At 40.6% G+C, this 26041-nt stretch overlaps 1 protein-coding gene across 6 annotated transcripts in view; it reads right to left on the reverse strand.

The window, feature by feature from the left end:
* Positions 1–403: 403 nt before the first annotated feature.
* Positions 404–26041, reverse strand: part of LOC111270538 (uncharacterized) — a 170125-nt gene continuing 144487 nt past the window's right edge. For 2 of the 6 annotated variants that reach the window (XM_022850799.2, XM_022850800.2), the window contains exons 19-21: positions 25208–25429; positions 24831–24994; positions 17790–23560 (exon numbers count right to left, since the gene is read on the reverse strand). In XM_022850799.2, coding sequence (XP_022706534.1) covers positions 23374–23560; positions 24831–24994; positions 25208–25429 — 573 coding nt within the window. In that variant the 3' untranslated portion in view covers positions 17790–23373. Of the gene's footprint in view, positions 604–2626; positions 2958–3240; positions 3410–17789; positions 23561–24830; positions 24995–25207; positions 25430–26041 lie in introns of those variants that run through there. The other 4 variants (XR_015314977.1, XM_086972521.1, XM_086972520.1 and 1 more) reach the window with 4 other exon arrangements.

The raw sequence follows: 26041 nt of genomic DNA on the forward strand, positions 1-26041 counted from the left end.
TCCATTACAGTTAATTTCCAGTTGCAATGTGGCCATAGCACCCACCCTGTGGGCCTTACGCACTTCGCTGACTTAACGACAAACATCAAACATGGCTTTTCTGGTGTACCCCCAGGAGAACTTACTCTAGCTAATAAGTGGAGAACACTTGCGGGCAAAAGGCACTTGCGGGATTGGCCAGCACAACACAGATTACATCAGCATCGAGGCACCAGAGAGTTTATGGATATAATAAAGACGATTTCGATAGTTATGTATTCGAATTGATAAATCTGAACTATGTATAAGTTTAATATATTGGAACATGCCACGTTCGATTGAGTCGGACAGACAAATGAATACTGTATTCAACGACCCTTTGTCCTACACCTCACGAGAGCTAAAAAATAAACACGAACAGTATCTGTTTTTAACACACTGATCCTTACTAATAATATTAATGAAAGTAACTTTGCGAAGATAATCGACTAGCTGAGCTTCATTCTTCATCCATGTTCCTTGATTGATGAATGTGCGCACATATCAAGATGGTAAACAAACATGCCGGCAACAACCATCGTCGTCATTGTATACGATACTGGTAATACTTACATCATTCTAAACCTGAAAAATATTATTTGTTATTGTTATTAAAAATATTAATGAATATTATTTGTTCAGTTAGAAATGTAGTATAGAAGTCAATCGAATCTGGAAGTAACGCTAGCTTCTATGCTACTGATAACGGTTATCATTATGAAGTCGACGGGCATTTGGAGAAGGCGTAATAGGATTGTGATGTTGAAGGTGTCACAGAAACAAAGAAATACAGAGGAAATATTTTCGTTTGACAAGCTGGCAGGACAATATTCATAAGCTATGAGAAAGGTTAGTGCATTTCTTCAACGACACTTCAAAGCGTTGAAACAACATCAAGCTAATCTATTAAGTCACATCAGGAAGTATCTAAAAAGATTGAGATACATGAATATAAGTTCACACAAGTAATATGAGTTATACATATAAATAAACAGTACGTCATACTTTATTGAAGTTCACTGAAAGTGGCAATATCGTGGCAATGAGGCGTAGATGCCACGGACGCGCTTATTGAAAGTAGAAGTGATAAATTTCGCACGTAGTATGTGGATAAGGCATTAAGGGAAGGTTCCAGGTTCTACAAAATGGTGTCTCTAGCGCATCCATATGCAACTCTATGGAGTCGCTGCCCACAGATATAGGCAGGCGACGTAACGCGTTTTCTGGGTGGTGTACAAGAAGTTCTAGTTGAAACTTCTGGAACTGCACATCACAACGCGCAACTTAGCCAGTTGCCGTCTGCGATTTCATCGCTATGGATCGCATATATTGAGCGATAATTCTGGCAATGAGCCGTACTTTGCCTTACGTTTTGCGACTCACTTCTTCCATGAGGTCAACCTAAAGTTTGGGCTTCGCTCTTAACTACTAGCAACATCGTTTTCGGCATCCGTTGCATGCACGCACGGTTCTGTACTCTGTAACCGCGTTGAGTCGGTCGTTCTAATGGTCTGACGGTCACAGAAGAAAGCACGTCCCAAGCCTATTCTTCGAGGACCTCACTCAAACGCGACCAAATTGAAACTTAGTACATAGCCCAGGTGAGGGAAGCACAAGGAGAGCAGGCCGGCGGCAAGATAACACGCGAGCAAGCACGTAAAACAGAGCTAGCAGTTTAAGATATCCACGCATGTTATTATCTTACACAATCAAAGACTGTCGTCCTGTTCAGCTCGTGAACATTACCGGGCCGCTCAAAGCGACGGTGCGTAATGAACTGAATCAAATTGGGGTGGAAATAATGGAGGAAGGAAGATCGGTCGAAGATTAGAAAGTTTGCAGTACGCTTGCACCGTCTAGTTATGTAGAGTAGACAAATATCACCGGTGTTGCGGTAGTAATAATTCAATAGGCAAGGATCGCTGCTTCATAGATGAAGCTTCCGGTTCATTTGTCCCTCGCTGGCAAACAGCGTGCGAACGGTGGCTTAATACTACTATATTAGAGGATTCGAGCACTTGATACCGCTGGGTTATATATAGAAGCAAAAAATGGTAAGCAGCAGGTCTGCTATACAGGTGAGTTTGCCATTTTACTGCACTAAATTTTCCCGCAAAAAATGCAATCTAGACTTCGTGGGTTCTACTAAAACTATTAGCGTTAGTCAAAAAGTGTACATATGCACAAGCTATTCTTTCCAAACCGAATTTATTGATTAAGCTGGTTTTGGAATCTAGCCGCTGTCTTCACATCCGATGAGGTATCAAACCAGTGACGCAGTTAAGTCATGAACAATACATCATTAAGTAATCTTCGCAGCAATTGATGCTGATGCTGTTCCTTTGTCATCATTTAAATCACCATTTTTTAGTTCTTATATTATGAAAACCTCCAGTATTTGGTGGGTCGTCTCATAAGTTCTATGTTCAAGCGATTCGAGTTTTAGGACCAGAAAAAAAACTTGAATAAGGCAAGAAAAGCGGTCGTTTGTTCTAGAGAACCATGTTCTCCTTAGTTCATTGGTTTAGTTGCATAAGCCTCTAAATATAGAAATAACAGAAGTATAAGTAACGTCAGTTTCAGAAGTTTATTCCTGGAGAGGGTTGAACGTAACCCAAATTTGTGAGGAAACTTGTGGGAGAAGTAGATAGACATTATTTTGCAACCGATCGGAAGAGCAATAATGGTGACTTCAGTATCGACGAAAAGGCACGTCCAAGCCGATCCTTTGTCCATGAGGATGCTGCAATTCGCACTGTAGTCGATAAGAACCCACATATTAGCTTGATTGCGAATTATCTGGTTGAAGAAAATGTAGGAACGCCCAAATTGACTGTTTCAACAGGCAACGATTACGTCAATTTATCGTCTACATCGGGATTCCTCACAAGTTGGCCAATCGCTCACTAATAAAGCGCATTTGCAGGGCCGATTATCATCTGAAAGTAAATGAGCATAACCCTTTTATTGCAAAAATGGTAGTGGACAATGAAGAGAAAATAATTTACAAAATACCACTTAGGGCAAATCGTGGTCAAAGTCTTCGAATGAAAGCTAAAGCGAGACCTTATCTGAAGAAGATAATGCTGTGCATTTAGTGGGATTGTCAGGAATAGCCTATCTGTGAATTTCCCTTAAACAATCAAAGCGTTAGCTCCATTGAGTACGGTGAACAGTTCGATTGTTTTCAATAAAGCATCTGAGAAAGGTGTCCGGCTAGGCTGAACAGAAGAAAAACCTTCATCATCAAAGCAATGTCAACTTCATCAGCCAAGGATTGTACAAGTTTAAATGGCTTGTTCTGCCTCACTCACCCTGTAGTTCCGATTGTAATATTTTCCGACCGTTGCAGAGCTCCTTTAGCGGAAAAAATCTGGATGGTTTAAAAAACCTGTTAAGGATTTTATTGCAAAAAAAAGATATTACATTCTGGAAAACTAAGTTAAAACACTGCCTGAAGGATTCACAAGGGCCAGTAAAATGGCCAATATATCATAGATTAGACTTGTTCATCCAAAAACTGAATTAAGTAAAATTCCGGAACGAACTGGAGCTTTATTTAGATACTTTTACTTAGTAGCGCATGCCAGAGTCGACACCAGCACTCTTGGTAAATTTAGAATTCTAAACCGGTCTTCTGCTGGCATTAATGTATTTTTTCAGGAGCGGACATTGACAATCTCTTGTGAAGGACAGATGTTAAATGTGTACTGGTTAGACACTGCTTACAGGGACGTGCGCGGCACATGGAAACGGAAATCAGACGTTCAATTATAGGAAACGTCTGTTTCTAGCTGTTGCAGATGCTTTAGTAACATTTCGACTGCTATTCCTCAAGGGATAACGAGCAGCTTTTGGCAAGGCGCCCCTCTGTGCACCTTTTCATAATGATTAGTCATGGCTTAAAACATGTATCAGATGGCATGTCGGGTCGGACCTGCTGCCCTGTGGTGGGCTGCTCCAAATATAACGTAAGCATGGCGCTCGTGGTGTTTAACCTTACAAGATAACTACGGTTCAAGACCTTTGATCCGAGATCTAAATTATGGCAAGCGTGCAAATACTTTTTGGGTAACATTGGTTGATCTCTATAGCTTCTACGCTGATCGGCACTTTGGATATGATTCGAGTCAGGGCATACATGGAAATCATAGTTCTCAATGAGTTTGATCGCGAACTCGTTGTCTTGCGCGGTCTGTTCCGGTTGACAACACGTGGTTGTATTAAGCGTATCCCCAAAGGCGGTATTTAGTGCGTGGGGTAAACGCATTGCTTGAATTAGGTTCATACGTCGTGCGAAAGCCTCTATGACAGGGGTCTCGTCGCTATTTTGTGTCACTATGGACGGAAACGATATACCGCAGTAGCCTATATACGATATACTTCAATCGCTTTTTGTTGCTTGTCTGCAATTCCTACCTCTGACAGGATATCTGCCGTGAGCCGCTATCTATCTTGTTTGACGAGCCCAGTCCCTAAGATTAAGTTTTGTGATGCAGTTATGGTAGTGCTCGCTTTTCTAGTATACTCATGAGTGGCTGTCTACCATAGTAAATAATGGACCAGGCGCACAGTATGTGTAGTCTACAAATGACGTCGTCTTTCGATAGCCGGTAGTACCCGTGATACCTTGCCTTAAAACTAAATTTTAATTTATTACAAATGTGCGTATAACCTTATTAAGCTGGAATAATTTAGTCGACAGGCTGGAGCTCAAGAAATCAAACTCGTTGGAACAATATTTTTCCAGTGGGTGAATTTTAAAGGCTAGTTAAGTTGCCTCGTTGGCACTTGTAGTAACTTGTACTTTTTCCGTAGGCAATTATTTTTCAGTGTACCGTAACGTGACAGTTAAGGATAACAAAAATTCATAAGTCAAATTTCGTTGCGCTTGTTTAAGGCAATGTAATTGACCTTCAAGTCTTACTAGATCTCAGAATTTTCTAACCAGCATAAACAAGTTTTCCTATGCGGTCGCCACGTGCTTTTGTACTGTACGTATTCGTCCCAAATCCTGATTCCTTTTCACCTGTTTAACGAAAAACTTGGAAGCTGTCTGGGATATAATGACGTCAGACGTATTTAGTATCGGGCTCTGAGTAAGTCGTGCTCAAAATAATCCTTCCGACATTTGGATAATAAGCAATTTAAACTTGGATCAAGTCAGTCAAAGGGGCAAATGGTCACTGTGTCATCGGAAACTTTCCGACGATACTGTTTTACTACGTTTCCGTTTATATCCACATAAGGGCTAGCTGGCCAAAAATACTTTTCAAGCGTTCCCGGTCATACGGCTTATCTTAAGATCGATACCTGATTTTTGTTCAAATCCGCGCATTCTATTTCAACTTCTGACGACTAGGCCTTTATCAATTCCAGATATTTTCATTGCATCATCAGCCTGTAGATACGGCTCGTATAAATCGAAGGGCCTGAACATTTACATCATCAGAATTCATAATTCTGCTGGTTTACGCCAGTCGGGTAAATCTGTAGTTTCCACTGTAGATATTCCGTAAATAAACAAACTAATCATGCATGTAGGCCACGGGCCAAATGTGCCATATGATATAAGGTGACTCGCCAGCTGTTTCCTAACCTGATCGTTGTTCTCGATAGGTTTGTTTGCCATTGACCGCACAATAGTGTAGGTACCCTATCATCAAGCGGTTCGGGCCAACACTACCTAATCGACCAGAAAGACCTAGTAACTTGAATGTAACTTCTCAAACAGTTTTCCACGTACATAGATCATGCGTCTGTATACGATTTACACAGCACTGAGAATAAAGGCTAATTAAAGAGCCAAAATACATTACACGCCTGTTGGTTAAAATACTCTATTGTTAAGCACTGTCGTCGCTCCAATTATCATGTAGAAGTGATCCTACAGGTTTGTTGTGAAATTTTGCAGAAGGTACAAACATGTCTCAAAAGATCAACGGGAAATATTTTCAAACGCGTGGGATAAACACGTATCGGCCTGTAACATGGATGACATAGAGATCTGAAAACAGATGTGGGCTCGCTTTATGGGCTTGGATAAACACTGCGCTGAAATTATTAACGTCAAATCTTTAGATCTAACGTTCATGCGAGTTGGTGTACCGACGTTAGCTGTACCGGTTCGTCAACGTAAGTGACTGTGGATGTCGTATAACAAATGGAACCCCACAATAAACGAGACGAAGCGGTTTTTTTTTAAAATAACACACAAATATGTAGCTCTTAATCAATATCGCCGCTCTCTTTTTGGCGCTTCATGTTCATAGCTACGCATTTTTCGTTACGTACCTATATCATAGCAGAAAATTAGTGGTCTGCGTTTATATCTACACAAAATTTCTGACACGCCAGTTCAGAAACAGAACTATTGATAGAATGTATTTTCTCTACCTTGTAACGCAGTAGTTTGTTCTTCCATCTTAAAATCGCTCTGCGGATTCAATTTTATTGCCTCAAGCGATATATATATAGGTCTGCTCTCTTCTAATTGCTTGCCTGTGCCAATTGCTGCACCGCCTAATTGTTGGTTTGTTTAATAATCGGCAATGCTAGTCGTAACAAAGTTGCGTCTGGCCGTCACTGAAATTTATAGCAATTAGCTTAAAATGCCCCACTGTTCTGCGCAGGGCTGCCCCACTATATTTTGCCTTCATAAACTAGCCCATAGTGCAGGAAACTGCAGCAAACGACATTTCCTCCATTGGTGGGGTTTTATAGCTTATCATTCAAGATCCGCTTGCAGATTTATTTGTGCAAGGCCGTGGCGATGTCGGCCCTGGCCATGACCGCTGCCGCTGGTTTGTCCTATTAGAGAAACCGTTCAGGCACGTGAGGAGAAAACGGGGCGTACATGGCGATCATAGGCTAGTTCATCTATTATAGCACGACAAAGGCATGGCTGCGTTCTGCGCTGAGTATATCCTTAGATCAGACGAAAATATTTCTAGGAGAAGGCAGGAGATATTGAGAAGGTGTTGGCCAAAGATGCACGAAGTGTACTATCTCTATTTACGATAAAGGACAATTGCTGTAAATTGTATTATATTTGAATTGTCATATAATGTAATTTATTGCTTTTATTTTTGAAGCTCTTCACGCTTGTCTACTACTAAATGGATGCAGTAATCTGCCGACCAAATGATATATTAGGTGGTAATTAAATTCTAAACCTTTAGATTAATGTGAAAAGGTCAAATGCCTAGAAAAGTTGGAAAGAAAGGTTGGATTCACTTCCGTCTTCTTTGCTAGTTTTCTGTCCCAATTTATGCCTGTGTGCCTGTTTTTCTATTAAACACTTCGATCGCCACTGCACGTGGGGAGATGGCAAGATTAGCAGGATAAAGACCAGTATTCGATGTAATGTACCTTTATTTTTCATTACACCTTTAAAGGTAGACTGTGGCCCCATTTATCTTTGCTTTCAAATGCGCCGTGAATGAAGTATAGCAGCAAAAAAACATCAGCAGAAGTCGTCTGTTCTACACAACACGGCAAGGCGTATTGACTTCGCGCAGGCGTGTACATTCGTCGTGATAATTATAACGACATAACGCGAAAAGTCACATGCTTTTCCATTTTTCTAGGCTTCTCAACGTGCTGCCCATGCAAACTTGTCTGCTTTCTAATCTGCGTACGCGGACTGGGCCGTACATTTCTAGCGGGCGGTAAAGCTGCAAGCAAGTTTCTATTCGATGTAACGGACGCGTATCTGACTCGAAGAATGTTAATTTTTTAGTTCAGAAATGGCTAGTTAGAAGATAGATATCGGCAATCTTGTTTATCTACGATCGAGTGCATCTAAGAACGTCGATCCTTGTTGCTGGAATTGATCAAACGAACAACTCCATATATATAACCTGAGCTCTGCAATCTCTCAACGTGGCATATTTTGTAATAGAGAAACTGTTTACGTAATACACACTGAATCGACACACATAAACGTGTGTTCGTTTTAATAACCAACTTGTCCGACTCAGCTTGTGCCGTCCTCATCAGCAATTGCTAGTAATACAATTTAAACCTAAACACACTATCCGATACTCGCTAAAGCTGCTCCGCAATAGAAATAGGTAGGAACTGCTTCTATTACGGTCATCGTTATGGTCACCGGGAACTGTTGTCTCCATACGTTGCCTCGTACTACACCCGGAGGATTAAGTAATAAGACGGTAAATAGGTCTCATAGCCTTATCTATTTCGTCGCATTCACACAGGTATATCGATCCGAGCTAACACGTGCTTAACCAACCAAAACGGATCAGTGTGCAGTCAATAAAAATTTCTTATTTCGAGAACTTTTGCAGCTCCCCCTCTTGACGAAATCTCCCTTCGGCACGAAGATAATGATTCAGCCTTCATTTGAGTCTCTAATGGCACGACAGTTCGCAGCGCCATGACTCAATGCACGACTAGAACGGTTTTTTAGGAAACTGTAATTGGCTTTATATAATTGTTGACTGACCGCTAAACAAATCTAAAATCCTGCTTTTTTTGTTAGTTGCGATCTGGCTGTTTTCGATTCGTACTTGTTTCATCCCACGACTGCATTTACAAAGCCGCTATTCTGTGACAATCTACACAGACAGCAGCGTCGCTCGCTATACTGGTACTAGTAATTCGGTCCATAATTGCTTAGTTGAGACAGCAGGACTAAGAACGATGGAACTCTGCGCAAAGGGTACACTTACCGTCGCTGATGAAGCACTACCTTCACATCGTGAAGGACTTACAATATCCTATAAACGTGCACGTTGAAGAAGTTTCTAGAAGCCAACTAGGCGTTACGGAAACACGGCCATACTGCACAAGATTGCAGTTATCTCAAGTTCGGCACATTGGAGTAAAGAAATATACCAAATACTAGAATGCTACACAGTTCCAGCAAGCGAACGAAAGGAAGCTAAACTCTAACCGCTTCCAGAATCTGCTGCTGTCACCAATATTTGCAGCATTGCCATTAAAGCTGACTCTACCGTATAACGCTCTGGTCTACGAGGTTCACTTTGAGAGCCAAGTCGGAGTCACCAGCAATGAGAACCAGTACGCCAATAATTCTCAGCGAATTTATCGGTAAGTCGTCGAAAAAAAAGATTCGTTGAGACCCCTATTTTACGCAAAGATTTGCTGTGGACTTTATCAGGGCCTTATGCCAAAGTTATTAATACCTGCGCCTAACGTAGCCTGTTTACGATCCGGGCCAATGTCAGCGTTCTAGGCATCTGTGGCATCTTTGAACGACCGATGTACTGTTCACGCCGTCCTTCTCGCCGTTCAAGGAGAATAATTTACCTTTTAATACTTAATAAATAAAAACGCAGCTAGAGAATATTGTTAAGGATTGTCTAATATTCAACGCACTTAACTAACTTTTGGTCACTTCAATTGATTGCACTCGTAAGACGAGCCTGCAGTAACTCAGCTTTTTATTAAACAAACACGTATTCTTTATCGTTGTTAGAGATAGCATACTATGACTATGGTGACTGTCTAAGCGTACCTGTTTCAAAAAGTATTTTTCATTATATCTCGTTTTTACTTCTGCCAGTGGTCATCCAGACCACATATTTTGACACATGAACGTAACAACTGGTCTGCGTCGCATGCATTATAACGAAGAGAGAACGCAGATCTTTGAAGTGTTCGCTTGTAGCTTTATGAGTCAAATGATCCACCGCGAACGCCATTGAGATTAAGTGATGATATATTTAAGAAGTTTTAGTCCCTCGCAGGAATTCATCTTGTCCTAACGGACTTCGCCTGCTGTACTAGATTATGGATAAACAAGAAAGTTCAATAGGTCTTTTTCTCCGAAGAACGTATAAACTAAAAGCAATTGCCTATTTTCGCGCGCTGTAACTTTAACTTTGTTCCCGCCTATAAATTTAGTCTCTATGTCAATCAATTTAATATGTTTCAGCGTTTTCATGTTGCCATCGAACTTAATGCCACTCGAACGCCGGCAAAAGTTTACGTTTAAATATAAGAACAACAACTTCTTTCAACGATCGATCGTTTTTGCGGGGAACGGTAGGAAGATGTTAGCTGGGAATGTCAGTTGGCTAGTGTTAAAACTTCCGTGCAGCGGTCGATGACGAAGGGACACTGGCAATTATACATCAAGTATCGAACTGACATTTTGTTCCTCGTAGATTTTTAACACGACGCGGAACTATTTTCCGTAATCGTATTTTTGACGAAATGAGATAGGCGAAGGCCCGTCCACACCCCTGCGTCAATAACGCATCGTTTCTATAATTTTCTTCACACAAGGCCATTTTAGCGACTCTATAAATCGGAAAATTTTGAGCCGCGTCTCCATGGTTGAATTGGACGGCATACAACTTCATTGTTACGCTTTCTAACACCACACACGTATTTATGCAAATTGATCATCCTATACTAGCAATAATAATAGTAGTAATTCATAGATATGGCGGACGAAGCTGTCACAACCGATACCCTGCAGACTACAATAAAGCAAGTAACAAAAAAGTACGATGCTTTTTTCTCTGCTCTTCACGAATTTATCAATCCTTAGGCTGGTCTTTCTATTTCTAATTGGGTTATTTTCAAAGAGACCGGCACGACACGTTGTTTCATTGTTCAATCTTCCGCACACATTATTTTTTAAGCCAAATAAAAAATTTCGGGCTAAATAAGCTGTCGTTAAGTGGAATTAACTTGCCTTCGCGCTGATCCATTGTTGAAAGAGGGATTTTTTTTTATTTCTGCCATACTTTCTTAACTTTATAATTTTTCGTTGATATAAATACTTTGACGGTACGACTGTAATTGTTACCAGAAGATTAATAAAAAAATGTATGAGAAGGTAATCGTTGTACTACGTGTTCTCTGCTTGCAATAATAATCGCAGCAATCTCAGCTCAATATAAGTTTTGGGAAGTTTCTAGTCATATAAGACAAAAACAAGAGATCCGGGACCTCTAGTAATTTTAGCGAGTAGTAGTGAATAGTATAGGCTGAGTAATCTGTTAAAAAGCGAGATATTTCTAGTAAATTAGTTGATCATTGGGTAAACGAACGTATATCAGATTGAAGGGTAACAATAGTTCTAAAATGCTTGAATGCAAAATATTGACATATTGCTTAAAGAGGTCCCCGAACTTCAAACAGATCGTCCGAGCAGCTAGTTGAAACATTTTGTACTATAGCCTTTTAAACGGATACTGCTACAGTGACCGCTAGGTCGATTAGTCACTCGGTTATAACTCAGTTTCTCTTTTACCTTGTGTTTCTGTCTTCGTCAGTTTAATCATACAGGTAAAAAAAAAAAAAGTGTAAAAGAAGTATTTCGTAATGTTGTGTCTATATAAGGAAGGCAAGCTGGTGCTGACTAGCGAACGATAGGACAAAGTTCCTGAATGTTGGTCCTTGCTGGCTGTCTAAGCTTGAAGATGACCCTCGGTGAAGCTTGGGAGCTTGTGCTGGGAGCCACCCATCTAAGGATTGCTTAGCGGCAAGTATAGGTCGTTAAACTCGGTTACTATGGCAATTGCTAACGGCGTTCGCGGAATAGAACCCGAACATTTGTTTCTTCGATTTCTATCGCCTGCTTAATCCTGTGCTAAATAATTGGGCAATTAAACATAGAAGTAACTTAACTTTTCGTTTTTCAATTATGTAATTGATTCGTTTTTGACGCATCCAAAGCATGTCCACACAGCCCATTGTCTCAGTTATCTTCAACTTGAAACCGCTATTCCCATGGGCATAAATTAATAATTAATTTTCAAGATAAGGGAATACTGTCCTTTTTTTCATTAATCTACAATAAAGTCGCGGAACGCCCGTGCTATTTACAGAAATCATTTGACATCGCTAAAGCTGTTTTGAACATTGGACCCATTCTGCAGCTAAGTAAAATTATTAATATTCATAAAATATTCTATATGATATAAAGTGTATCTTTTGTTTACCGATATTTTTTAGACATTCCGTTAATAAAACGGAAGTTGTAACGATTGATAAGCTTAAAAGATGTAGATCTAATAGAACCTGATACTCGACCAGATATATTCGATCTTGTAGCCATTAGAGATTGTCTGCTGTAAGTCTATCTCCATAGATAGAGCTGATATAGGTTGGTTTCTGGAACTTCGGCCAAAAATCACGCAATTTCATAAATGATTTGTTTTTTTTTTTGTACACTTCACATGATACCTCTATGACAGCTCCAACGCCGTCTGGTCTTCTTTCAACATCAGGTGGCTTTCCAAGCAGCCAGCAACCGGCCACCATTATGAAATTAATATTTGTTATTAATACTGCGTTCTTCTAATAGTTTATTAAGTCTGGTCCACCAGTTTACATTGAAGGCCTTCGTCAACTTACCAGGCCAAGCCATAATGAAGAACAAGAGTAAACAGACCTAACTTATGAATACATTATGAACCTTGTGTCGTTTTGTGTTGCTAATATTGACGTCGTAATACCGATCCTTGGGCCTCAGATGCCGTATCGACTCTGTTCCCCTTCCCTAAGTTTAATTTAAGTAATAGAAATTAAGCAACAGTTGTTTACCACAAGGTTCATTGACTGCGGGTTCTTAAGCCACCCGTTTTGCTTGAGAATTTAAACTTGATCTTTCAGAGGAAAATAGATTGTTTCTCCTTATTAATAGTTGTGTTTAATAGATCTATCTCAAAAGAATCCTTACGTGCTTTATCTTCGTCGCAAGCTTGAAGGAGTCAACAAGGTTACATTTTGTCAGCGATGGCAGCGTTTGACATTCGCTTCGCTGGGTAGAAAATACGATAATGTACAATATTTTATGGAAAAAAAAAAGTATCAGACACCCACCGCTCGAAGCGCATACTGAAGTTATTAATGATGCTAGCGTAAGCATTTTGAAGTGCAACGTTCAGGTGCTAATGTCTCTATACTTTTATGCCATCGGTTATGTGTAATCCATAAAAACGCCGGCAGCTTAACATATCCGCCTATGGAACAGCATCAATATGATCATATGAAAATAAAGTTACTGCACGGAATTAGACGTAACAGGCTTCCATAAATGCTGAAGCTAATCTCTGTTTTCTGTTCTTACTTACTATCTCTATCGCTTTGTACCTTGCGTACGCTGCGTGTCTGATGCTAGTGCACGCGAAAGAATCTCTAATAAACAGCTGCCGTTTATGAAGCGTGTTCGTGATGCGACAAGGATAAACATCGTGCGTATGTAGCACGATATACTGCAGGGTACGTCGATATCTGGCTGGTTATTATTGACGGTAGCTGCGGAGCAGGTTGGCAGGTACAGGTCAGTTCTGTATATAGTATATATATATATATATAGAATGCGATTGATTAGTTACAGGCAGAACGAGCCATTTACGCAGAATAAGGCAAAGGTCTCTAAATAACATCACAAACAAAGTTCTTTGACAATTGATAATAACTGCCTAATGTTATACCTTTTTCAGCATGTAATTGCCAAAATTATACATATAGAAATCAGTCCCTTGGCTTCTCGTTCATAGAAAGCTATATTGCGAAAGGCAATAAAAACTTGGCTTATCAAATAAATTTAAAAACAAATATCCGATGGCGTCAACCAGCATGAGCAAGGCGGTATAGTACTAGGGCTAGATTCACCGAAATACCCCCTTCAGTATGTTCGGTGCGCCAGGACAAGTGGCGCCGTCTAATTTCTCTCATCTGGTTTCGAAAGTTTGACACAAATTCTTTTTCAGTAACCAGAACAGTTAACACGCACGTACAAAAGGAACCGTTCGATGACACTTGCTGCCCAAAGCTTGCTTCAGACGTCTGTTTAGCTCTGTTACGTGTTTTTTTTTAATCGTTGGCGTGACGGTTATCGTATGCCCATATCCTATAATTTTATTTGCCGACCAGTCTAATCAAACAGTGCTTTAAACTAACTCAGTAGATGGCTTTTGATACCAAATTAGGATTGCACTGAAACTGCTTCTTCGCTTATATAGCAAACGTGCGGCCTATTGCCTATATGTTAATGCCCCTGGGTTAACTGCGTCTTGTAAGACCGAGCATCGAGGTCCTGGTACGACACACGTCAAGTGTATTATGCAAAAAAAACCTGACTGTGCCCGTGACCAAGGCACTGACGTTTGCGAACACCCTAACATAGCCTAAGCTCTTATATAATGCAGATTCTCCCTGAACGCCTAGTTCACGGAGGAACAGACATAAGCCTAATATTTTTAGACCCTTATCTAGAAAAAAAAACGTCTTTGAAAGTGTGTCATGCCTCCTGTGCAGTTTACGATATTGCTGTAAGTTAGATGAGAAGAGGAATTTTGTAAGCAGAAATTTCGATTACCCAGTCTCCTTATTATTAATCCATGATGTTTGTGAAATTCGCAAACTGGTTATACTTTAAACGTTTACATAAGGAGTCGATGACTCCATATTTGGTTAATCCAGAAGCACGCCGGCTCTTTTACCTAACATAAACAGAGAATTCTATTGAGATTCTTACGATACATTTAATTGTGATCTACTTATACTTTACGGCCTTTGCCAAAAACCCTTAGAACCATTAGTAATTTCATGTACAAGTTATTAAGCTGTTGACACGAAATTTACAAAATGCTGCGGGATGTTAAAGAAGCTCCCGTACAAACTTTCTACGGGTGATTTCGATCGTCTCTGCCACTTATGTCTGGCATTGTTGTGGAGAAGATAATTTCAACTGATCTACCGGGCCCTATCTGTTAAATGAATGTTTCCTCCGTTGACTGGGATCTATACTACATGTGACTATAGGTATTCGGACCGCCTTGCTTTTGTCTAGTATTTTTGGGTTTCCACTAGCAGATAGTCTTTCTTCTATTGGAGATCTAGCATAACTATAGGCATAGGCGTATCTCCCGCAGCTATTTAGTACCCTTTTTTTTTTGTTCCATACCGGCATAGAGTCACCACCTTTCGTTAGCCATAACAATTTTGCATAGAAATCTGTTGCCAGTCACGGTAAATGCAGCACCAGTACGCAATCCGAACTTCAAAAAAATGTCTACAACCTGCAAAAATAACATAGATGTTCACTGGGATTGAATGCGTTTCGGCTGTTAAGTTGGCAGGAATTTTTTCAATGCTGATAGCCTCGGTAATCAGGTAATGAAGAGCGTGCTTTACGTGACGTGAAAATGCTCGGTTTGTTTGCGTTGTTATATAACTAAAGTCTATTAACTATTGGTTAGGAATACTCTTTGCGATTGGTTCTACAGCCAAAACAATGATAATATAACAATCAAAGAACTGGTAGTTACCTAAAGTAAATAAAACGATGTTTCGTTTTAGCCGTCGCGTTGAGACCGAGAGTGTTGTCTTTTTCCTGAAGCCAACATCGGTTACTATTTCAAACGGTATTTTCTAAAGGTAAACATCGATGACAGCATGTAGAGCAAGCATACTTGTTGAGTTCTCAGGACACAGTTATTTTTAGAAGGATATTACGCCGTGACCGGCTGAAACCACGAAAAACAAATGGCCTTGAGTTCCCGGCACAGTTCGATCAATCGAGCTTGATTTAGCGAAAGGCCACTTTCGGTGAGCAGAATGTCTTAGAGACGTTTGCATAGTTCCAGAGTCTAACGTTACTCTATTGTGACCCTGCTTGATATTTTGCCGCACGATTTCTAAGTAACTTTTACATTATCTTCATAATGCGTCCATCTTTGGTCGGCTGCATAAACTTTGAGAACGTCAACATTCTTTTTGAATGCCGCTGACTATTTGACTATTTTGATATGACACGCGTATACATATTGTGTAACAGGCTAGAATTGAGCCAGCTGCAGGCCTCCTACCTTGATGGGTACCTTCACTTCGGTCGGCTCTTTAATTATCGTCTCTAAATGATCGTCCTATTGTAAGACAGCTACGAAAGTGTTTGCTGAAATTTAGCGATCGGCCTTATCCTTCCGGGTTTTTTTTGTTCGATAATTTCGTACATAAATCGAATACATCGAAATAAAAGCGAACATCTCATTGTGAAGGGTGTGGCTGCTTGCATAGGACAAAACCTATTGCTTTTATTCAACCGTTATTTAAATTCGAGCATAGCTGTAAATAAAGCTATGGTCTGCAAACTTTAGACGAGGTGCCCGTATGAGACGTTTTGCAAGTACTTCTCGTTTCATGGAGAGCTTCGGGAATATGTGATTGGCACGCGACTCAGGTGGCTGACTAGGTCTATTGTAAGATTTTTCAAGATTAACAAAACCAGATTCGCACTCCGGCTTGTGTTTGTATGTACTCCAGGTATTGTGTTTGATGAAGACAAAAAAAACCTTGAAGTGACTCGAGAATGATTTTGAAACAAACCCAGTTAGCAAGCTTTAACTTAGTGCGAACTATTTACAACGTTTCTATCATGTATGATATAACGCAAAGTTATTATGAGATATATGAATAAAATACATTTTATTTTTATATGATGCCAGCAAAATTGATCCGATTCATGAAGATCTTGCCCAGTCTAGCAATGAAAAAAAGCTCACTGTTCGATAAATCAAAACAAACGTATTTTGCACAAACAGAAAAGCTATATATATAAAAATGTTCTTTTTTTTATATGATTTTCTGTTATTTTCAAGTGGAATCGATTTAATGTCATTGTTTTTGGGTGAATAAACGCTGTACTACTGAAGTGAATCAATTACATATTAAAAGGTAACCCCCCGAACTTCTTAACGGTCATATTTTGTTTGTACAGACGCCGTAGTTGGGCTGTCCCATTAATTCAGCCTCTACTTCAGGTTACTTAAAATGAAGTGACGATTTACCTCAGCTGTCATACAGCGACACAAGCATCCGTAACGTTGCTTGAAGCTATTATTACGTTGAGTACTAGGCGGACGAATGGAGTTAGGTCAATTCTACTCAACATTTATAAAAATAAGAAGAAAAATGAGACGTTTGGGGCAGAATTTCTACTAAATAGTATAATAGTCTTAGATAAGCCGTGTTATCAGCGATCGACTGTACCGCTACTTTAATACTAGCTTTCAACTTCTGGATTTTTGTGTAGTGGCTCGTTTGTCTGCGTAAACCTCAACTGCCACGTAAATAAATTTATTAATTGATACAAAATTACCTGCGCGCCTGAATGGGTGCAGGGCTGGGAGATAATGCAGCAGGCTGTATTGTTTCATCCTGCTGAAACCTAGCAGTACACCCCTATCTGGAATGCATAGTGAGGGCCACATAAAGCTTTTCAACGGCGGAGGACACCCGCTTTTGTACTGGCCGCTTCGAAGAGGGAAGACCCGGCCGATTGGCGGCTGTCATTTGTTCAATAACTGTAAATCCTTTTTCGTTCTACTATCGACAATACGCCAGCTTTTCCCGACCGCCATGGAGGATTGACTTTATTTGACAAAACAGCGATGTGCGGGCCCAGAAGACGGACTACGATGATCAGTTTAGTTGTATGTAAAAACAAACGAACTTTCATATTAAGTAGAACTTTCATTTCGAGCCGTACATATATTATGATAAATATATGCATACTTATGACTCGGTAAGTTATTAGTTCTGTAGACTTAAAGAGGTGTTCCTTACTTGAAAGAACAAAATATTTAGACGCCGCTAGGTAGAAAGTTCAAGATTCCCATCTAACAACTTTTTTCTAATTCCAACACGACCTTTAACCGCGTACACGCAGTTTTAGATCTCCCCCCCCCCCCCCCCCCTGCTACTTAATTCCTCCCATAGTCTACTTCAGTTGGAGCTATCAGCAAAGGAAAAACAGATAGTAGTATTTGCTGTGTTTTAAAATGACATTTCATTTATTATTTGTTGCTCGACTTTTTTTTTTCTATGTAGTATTTTCCCATTTTTGTCTTTGGTGATATGTTGGTGCAACCGGGTTTATATATAGTACTCATCATAGTAATCTTCATATATATATATATATAAACCTTTTTCCATAGATGAACGGTGTGGTTTAGATACATATATTAGGAATTGATATTTATGTGCTTTTTTTTCAATGATCTTTTCGCCCACTACTGCTATGTTCCTTCCCGAGTCCTGTTTCGTTTCACCATGTTCGTTCTCGTAGTCATAAAATACACAATTCCGTTGAGCGATAAAGTCTGCCTGTTTCGCCGATCATCATCATCATCACCGTGTTTTTAGTCGAACTTTGAAGTGATAGGGGTGATGCATTGAACGTTGTTGGATGAATAGTAATCGACGGAGTCACTTTATGAAACAGAATAAAAGCCGGATCAAGAGCGTCGGTTAACGGCAATTAGCTAGTCGCTGAATTGAATAATCATTAGTCGAGACAAATCACGCTTGATACAGGGCAAGCAAAAGGAGGCCTGGCCTTATACTCATCAGGACACCACACAGCTAACGTACAGTACGAGTGGAGTTTTCCTGCTGCTACGGGAACGGCTGTTTCAGCGGTACACTACAGCTGACGACAATGACAATTCCTACGCGTCTTCCGCTGGCGGTACTCTTTCGCCATGTTTTCAGACCTTTATCATAAGCGGTTTACCAATGCTAACGAAATCCAGCAGCTGCTATAAGTTTGGGTTGTTCTGCTGCCCTACTGCAAACGTCTCTAGTGAAATACAAATACGAATTCTATCAATGATCATAAGCTACTTTAGACTGAGAAAAATGTTCAAGTTCTCTCTCTCTCTCTCTCTCTCTCTCTCTCTCTCTCTGGGAAAATCCATAGGAAACAACTTAAACTCTGAGGTAAACCAGTAGACGGACAGCTTGATATATCCATCAAACCGTCAAACATCGAACAAAGGCATACAGACAGTATTGTCAATATACCTATTCTTTGTACATAGAAACACTAGTAGCCTGCTGCGGCCTCTGTATCCTGCCTCTGTGACTTGTCCACTCATTCGAATGCTATTTTTCAGCTTTTTGCTTCTCCTAACCGGTAACAGAATCCTACATTTGAATTTGGACGTCCTAATAGGTGGCGTATCCATTTATCCGGTAATTGAACCAATTCTTTTTTTTTTTTTTTGTTTTTGTTTTTTTTTTTTAACTATAGCTTTTTCCTTTGTTGTTCTCTATTGGACGAGATCGCAATTGATCACAGATGACTATTCATATCAACACAAAGTTGGTCCCCATGCATTCAATCTGAAGACAGTAAGCGTCAAGCGAGTTGACGTGGAATTCGTGAAGTCGCATGTCCCATGGACGTAACACCTAGTCGACCTTCTTCTTGTCGTGTGCTGCGTCTTTTGTTAACTGTGTTGCGGAGCAATCATGTAAGCGTGTTGGGTCCGTTGTTTATTCGTGCAATCTATTAGAATATATATTTTTCGCTATCGTGGAGCGTTTTGTCCACTTGTTATCCAGCACTTTGCCACCATCACCAGCTGTTCATACATTCACTCGGGAATACTTCGTATTATGCTTCTTATGAATACTGTTTCTATTATTGTCATCATCGATGTCGCTGTTGATCGCCATATCCTATTTGGTTTGCTTGCTCGTCCAATCCACCATCTGTTTGACAAATATATCCTTTCTTTTCTCATTTAATTCGTCTGCTTTCAAGCATCTATCTAAGGACGTCGTTTTGTATGAACGGCTTCATACGGCTCAGCATAACCATCACACCACCGTTGTCTCTGGCAGCTATCATACGTAATAACTTGCATCTGTTCGATAGTCTCTTATTATTAGAGCTTCAATATATTTAATTTCAGCTAGTAGTACAATAGGTCTTGTTCGTTGACGCTTTCACATAATGTTCCATAAACATTTTACATGTTTACTCATTCTTCTATTTATGCTGTAAACACGCCTGTATAGTTTTCTCGTAGAAACAATACTGTTTGACGGTATAATAGAAGAATACATCTGTCACGTCGTCTCTACAAATTATCATCGTCATCCACATCTTCACTAATTAGACCTACTGACGATTAGTATCATTAACACTCGTCGACCGAAACAACGAAACGACCGGCAGTAAAAAGGCCAGAAAAGCCAACCGCTAATGCTTGAATCAAACAAGTCGTCTATCCTCCAGAGAGGAACTGGTCGAACTTTCGAATTTTGTAACTGTTTCATTATTACTTTTTTTTTTTTTTTATTACAGTCAACAAGTACAATGACACGATGGTAATGAAGTCACTTCTCAGTTACCTGACGTAATACTGCGTGAAAGCGACGCGTCGAGCCCTTTTCCCGAGAAGTATTTTTTAATTGTGTCCGTGTCCGCGCCCGCAACGACGAGACACAGCTTCTCAATATGCTGCTTTTCGTTACATAAACTTTATTGTTAAAAATCTCGGTGGCGTTTGCCTCAGCGTATCTGTTCGGTACCTCCGTTTTGACCTGTTTGTCCTTAGTCATCGAAACCGGCTTCGTGGCCACTCGAGAGGACAAAGCCTTGAGGCCACGAGACGCGCACACAACATCCAAGTCAAGTCTACATATATACTTGACTGAGAGTGACGGTAGAGTAGAAAATGTAACCCTAACATACGTTCTGAGTTTATCTTCCGTTTATCAGTTCTACACTCTTGCCAAGTTGCTTTTCCTATTCCGATATTAGAATCTGATTAAATGACTTTGTGGTCGATCATGGTCAGACGCTACAAGCAATGAGCTTCTAGATATGGCTTCTTTCGTGTATGGACTACGTGCAACATACGACGTTGAATAGTCCGCAGAGCTTATTATCTCTCATTACAGCAGCTGCCACCTCCATACCTACTTATTAACATTATTTCAACGTTGTGACCTCATCGAGGAACTGCTATGGACGCAAGAGAGGGTTCCATTATTAAGTTATGCGTTGTGGTGTTTTGTAATAATATTAGAAATGTTGATTCCACGTCTGTTTTATAATGATGACTGTCAACGTTTAATTTCTATTTGTCTTCCTTTCTTTCCTATGGCCTGTCTGTCTTTCGTTTAAAAAAAACGCTAATTTTGAAACACATCAGTCAATAGCCATTGCAAGAAAGCTACGTAATAATTTAAACTTTTACTACTTATTTTACAATATGACAACATAATAACAATAACTTCTTATAATAGTTCATCGACGGAAGCTTTTTCGTCTGCTTGTACTAGCAACACTGTACGATTTACTAATACGTCTCTACTTTAACTAGAGTAGTAAAATTAATACCTGTATCATTTATAATATCTCTCTCTTTCCGCCAGTCATTCACTATACAGCCCTGTCAGCAGCAGGAACAGCAGCCTTCACGGTTAGCTATTTACTCGGAGAGAGTATTTACCACTGTTCTGAAGTGGGAATAATGTAGCTTTTGTCTTCAGTCGTACGACAAAACTGATCAAAGTCTGTTTTTACATAATTTAACACGCAACTATATACTAACGAGCACATTTACATAATGTGGACGGATGAAGTAAAGTTACGGACCGCAACTGAGATGTCGAAAAGCTAAACAAACATTAGTTGATTGTTACGCACCTTCCTTGCTGTTATCATATCCTCAATTGATCATCATCTATCATAGCAGAAGGGCAAAGTCTCCTTTAGTGTTTATATAACGTAATGTTTATCGTACATAGTACTCCAGGAACCGATTTCGGATAGAGGCACGCCTGAGCAGCGGCAAAATGTGTAGCCAAATCAGTATCGATATGTATTAGCGTCGCGTAGTTCAATCTTTGTTTGTTTGTTCATCTCTTAGAGATAACTTAGAGCCTTGATACCCTTCAATTGCTTGTGGGCTATAGCAAAAAGACGCTAGAAACAGACGACCAGAAATAGCAAATAGTTACTTGTTTACTTGAGTAATCTTCGTTGCCGCTCAGTTCCTAATGGAACGATATGGAAAAATACGGTGGTACCACATGGCTCTGTGAGGATCGGTCTAATAAATCTGGACTGAACCATTCACTCATATCGAATACTTTACATCATCATTTTTCTGTCTCGTGCTATTGAGACTTTGCAGATTCATTACCATAAAAGTTGCACACTGCTACACAAAGTGGTCGGCACTGATTGACGGTAATCTATTTATACACTGTATACCGTACGTGGGGATACAATGTTCCCTCCATATTCAGAACGGACCCCGCCACACGGCGCACGTAAAACCTAGTCAAAAAAACGACATCAAAGAAAAATTACACAATAACTGACAGTTGACTACTTCGTCGACCTGTTGCTACCTCTGAATCCGTCCACACATATATTATTTACATACAATTGACAACATCGCCTGTACATAGATGTCGTTCAGATACATCACATATATTGTCGTGTCCTGTGATTGCCACAAGAACGTGCCCGCCATCAACTAGACCTTACTATGGTTTCTCTATATTTTTACGTATAAAGATATTTCAGAGGATACGTACTAAGTCTGCTAGGACCTTTAGTGAATTCTTAAACATTATCATTCCTACTGTTGCCTTACGGTCGCTAACCTCTATCGGAGATACATTCGATGTCTATTAGGTCGAACTTGTGATTTCCTAAACCAGCGTGTTGTTCTTTATTTCCTTTTTTTAATATTGCGCAGATGCTTGAGGAATCGTTCCTACAAAAAGTTTTATCGAATCCCCCTTCCCCAAAGACGCTCTTTTCCTCTTGGCCCCTTGCAGTGTTGCAAGGGTATCTGATACCAAGAACGTATCATGCGCTGGACTACGCAGTTTGTTTTCTATATAAAAAAAAAAAAACTTATCGCCGACCCCGAGATTTCTCGTTATCTATCAGCTTCGCGTCTTGTCATGGTAATCACTTGAGCTGATCCCGACGTGGCCAATAGTCGACGCTTCGCAAGGAGCAATGGTCTGTAATAAGGTTTGAACAAAATACTTCTTCACTTCTTGATAGCTTGCCAACATGCAGACGCCGTCATAGTAATGCTGGTTGGTCCTGGATGGTTGCGGAGTCACTTAGCGCCTTGTCGGCGTTGGCATGACCTTACCAAGTGTTCAGCCTCCTTCGTCACCACTGTCAGTTCGTCGTCAGGAATAAAAGTCTGTCAGAGCAGGCGCCTGCCATCACTGTATAACACAGTAGCTACCTTCCTGCCTACTGTGTTTTCGCTTGTCTTGTATATAAAATAGGAACAACAGATAGGTGTATATTGATCCATAACGTATAGATCTCTATGTATACAATAACATTGTTTCCACGCGACATTTATAATCTCCGGTTTGCTACCTTTACGTGCACGTGTGCCTGAAATCTTCTCGTTAGTTTTGTTGAGAAACGGTTATCGTAGCCTGTTTCTTGGAGCAATATCAACCTTTTACGAAGTGATCTTGTTTCCTCCATATATACTTTTAGTGTGAGTAATTAGTGGCCTGGTTGGTCCTTTGAACCAAGAAAACATTGGATCTTTAGTTACGCTATAGCTTCGTTTCTTTCTGTTTGTCGGCGATTGTTGATCCTGCTTGACTGAGTACCGTTTGGCCGTTAGTAAGCGACCCCGTATGGACCGTTGTCGAAGCTGCCCGGAATGATTGCGCCATTTTGAGCAAGTGATGTGCGTGGATGTTGCCTGCCGAACGATTATGCCAGTCACCTCCACGACCCCTGCAAATTAAAATCAATACTATTCAATCTGTGTCTATCCGCTGCGTAACTGCGTTGTTTTGACATGGCCACAGTTAAACGTTCGGAACATGTGCACGATAGAGTGAACTGAATTGGGGTATTTTGCTCCTTGTAGACCGGTTGAAATACGGTGCCGGTTAACAAGCATTATCGAAACATACCGAAAAATATAATCTACGTGCACGTATCTCGAAGGCTATAAAGTATCAGAGCAATTGGTTACTTCAGCATTTAGCTAGTATTTAATGTTTAGCGGTAGTTATTTGGTCATGAGAATAATATGGATGAATTGATATGACGTCATAGTGGTCTACAGTCTCACAATTAATACAACCATGCGTTACGGCCCACTCAGCTCATGAACACCTGACCACCAAGGTAACAATCAAAGGTGATTACGATAAATGTATAACTAATTACTCATTACTCATTAAAGTGTTCTTAGGGGCTGACTGGCCGCCGACTACCCGCTAGATGCTTTATTGACGCGCGACCTTTTCGAAATTCTAATGACCGGGCGAACAGCGATAGCCGCTTAAACAAACGCCTAGACAATCATATTACACCAACGATGTGCAGCTCGCACGCTAATGACGCATGAAGAGGTGCCCATAACAAGCGCAGCTTGTGACACAGAAACGTAGCGAGTTCAAGTGAGGCTGCCTGCTCCCCTCCCGTCTATGCTAATTTCTGAAATGTTCATCCTGATCGATCAGAGCAAAGACTTGCCAGTAGAGGCCAGGCCCAGAGGAATAAATGCTATTTCGCCTGATGTATCTCAAGTGCCAGCCGCACGATATAAATGGTTGTATGTATGCTCATTATATCTGGCGTTTTCTATTTTTCGCGGATTCCCATTAATGACTTAATCACTATCTGAATAGTTTTGCTAGAAAAAAACACTATCCCGAGTTTAAATCGAGTACAAATAACACGCGTACATGCGTTATGGTTACTAAAAAACAACAAGCTAGTAACTCAACATTCATAATATATATATATATATATACAAGAATACGAAGGAGCTCGGAGAAGTTTTTCTTTCCTCGATTAGCTTTTCTTTGAGGGTGACCCATGGCCCATTACGGGCCATTGGACGACCTTTAGCCTTCGCCCTCGTTTCGTCCAGTTTTGCTGCCGAAGTCAGCACTGCCAATTGTCAGAATGGTGAGGAGACGATCTGCTCGTTAAACATGCACGGCGACCCCTACCGACTTTATTGACGAATGCCCAAGAACGTGTTACGAACCTGGTATCAACGCGGGCCAGATGCGTGACCTTGCTTCGCCCTCCACCGCCAGGCTGCACGAGGTAGCGTGAGGCCAGGACATGTGCGCGGACGCTTGTAGGCTGCGTGCTTACGTGGCAATAGCCAGAGCTAAAACCTGGCCAGTCCTGATCTGTAACTGACATCTGGGCCATGAAGCGGCCACCATAGCAATAACAACAACGAGATCAATAACTGTTAACACCTGCTGTTCGTTAGAAGCCATAGTGGTTCTAGAGAACGTTTTCCGAGAATCTACAATATGCTCGTGCCTAACGGCGATCAACGGCCTACTCGACTAGTGCACGAGACACATGACATGGCTGTGTGTAGTAACGGTGGCTTGTTTCCTGACCGACCTCAATGAGGGCACAGGTGCCCTTTGGAGTGATGTCCGTCCGCCATGTACGCATGAGCAGGTATTCTCGACTAGCGTGGGGGTCCATCTCGGCGCGCACGAACCCGCACAGCTCAGTATTGGTATCGAGTCGCCGGAGTACGCGATATTTGATAAGACAATCATCCCATAAATGGCGCTCGCGAAGTATACGCGTCAGAACTTCCACCGGAGGAGCCTCTACCTAGAAATAAAACACGTATTACAAATGAGAACAACGCGCGTTGTTTTCGTATGAATATTAATAATCAACCCTGAAATAACCGTAAAACTGCGCCAAAGTTGTGCTACGAAGTAGTAAGCAACGAAGATTATTATGAAATATCTATTTGTCAACTTTGTATGTTAGGCAATGAAAACCATTAGAAACACCCAAGTTCGGACATATTATATAATCGCATTGGAGTCATGGTAGCCAAAACAGGTAATGAATGGAGAACAAGTTGCTCATTTACTACTTCAGTGCCTTTAAAAGGTTACGTTTGCACAATGTTCTATACGGTGTGCATTGTCTCACTAGTGGGAAAATTGTGCTTTCCGATTTTATACGCTCCGTACTCTCTCAACGATACAGGCGCTAATTCCTTCTAGTTCAAGGCTCAAGGCGATTTGTTCACCGTTTTTTTCGTTTAGCATCGGTAAGCCTTTAAATTCGACCAATTTCAGCTAGCGATCCGAGCCTTGGCCTAATGTTAGGGCTAAGCACTGTTTGTTTGTCTGTTGTCGCGTTGTACTGCCAATGCGATCTTCACTGCACGCGTCGACTGTATGCGCTTCCCGCGCTATTCATCTTTGT

Source organism: Varroa jacobsoni, unplaced genomic scaffold, assembly GCF_002532875.2.
Source record: "Varroa jacobsoni isolate VJ856 unplaced genomic scaffold, vjacob_1.0 scaffold_1488, whole genome shotgun sequence".
Lineage (NCBI taxonomy): Eukaryota > Metazoa > Arthropoda > Arachnida > Mesostigmata > Varroidae > Varroa > Varroa jacobsoni.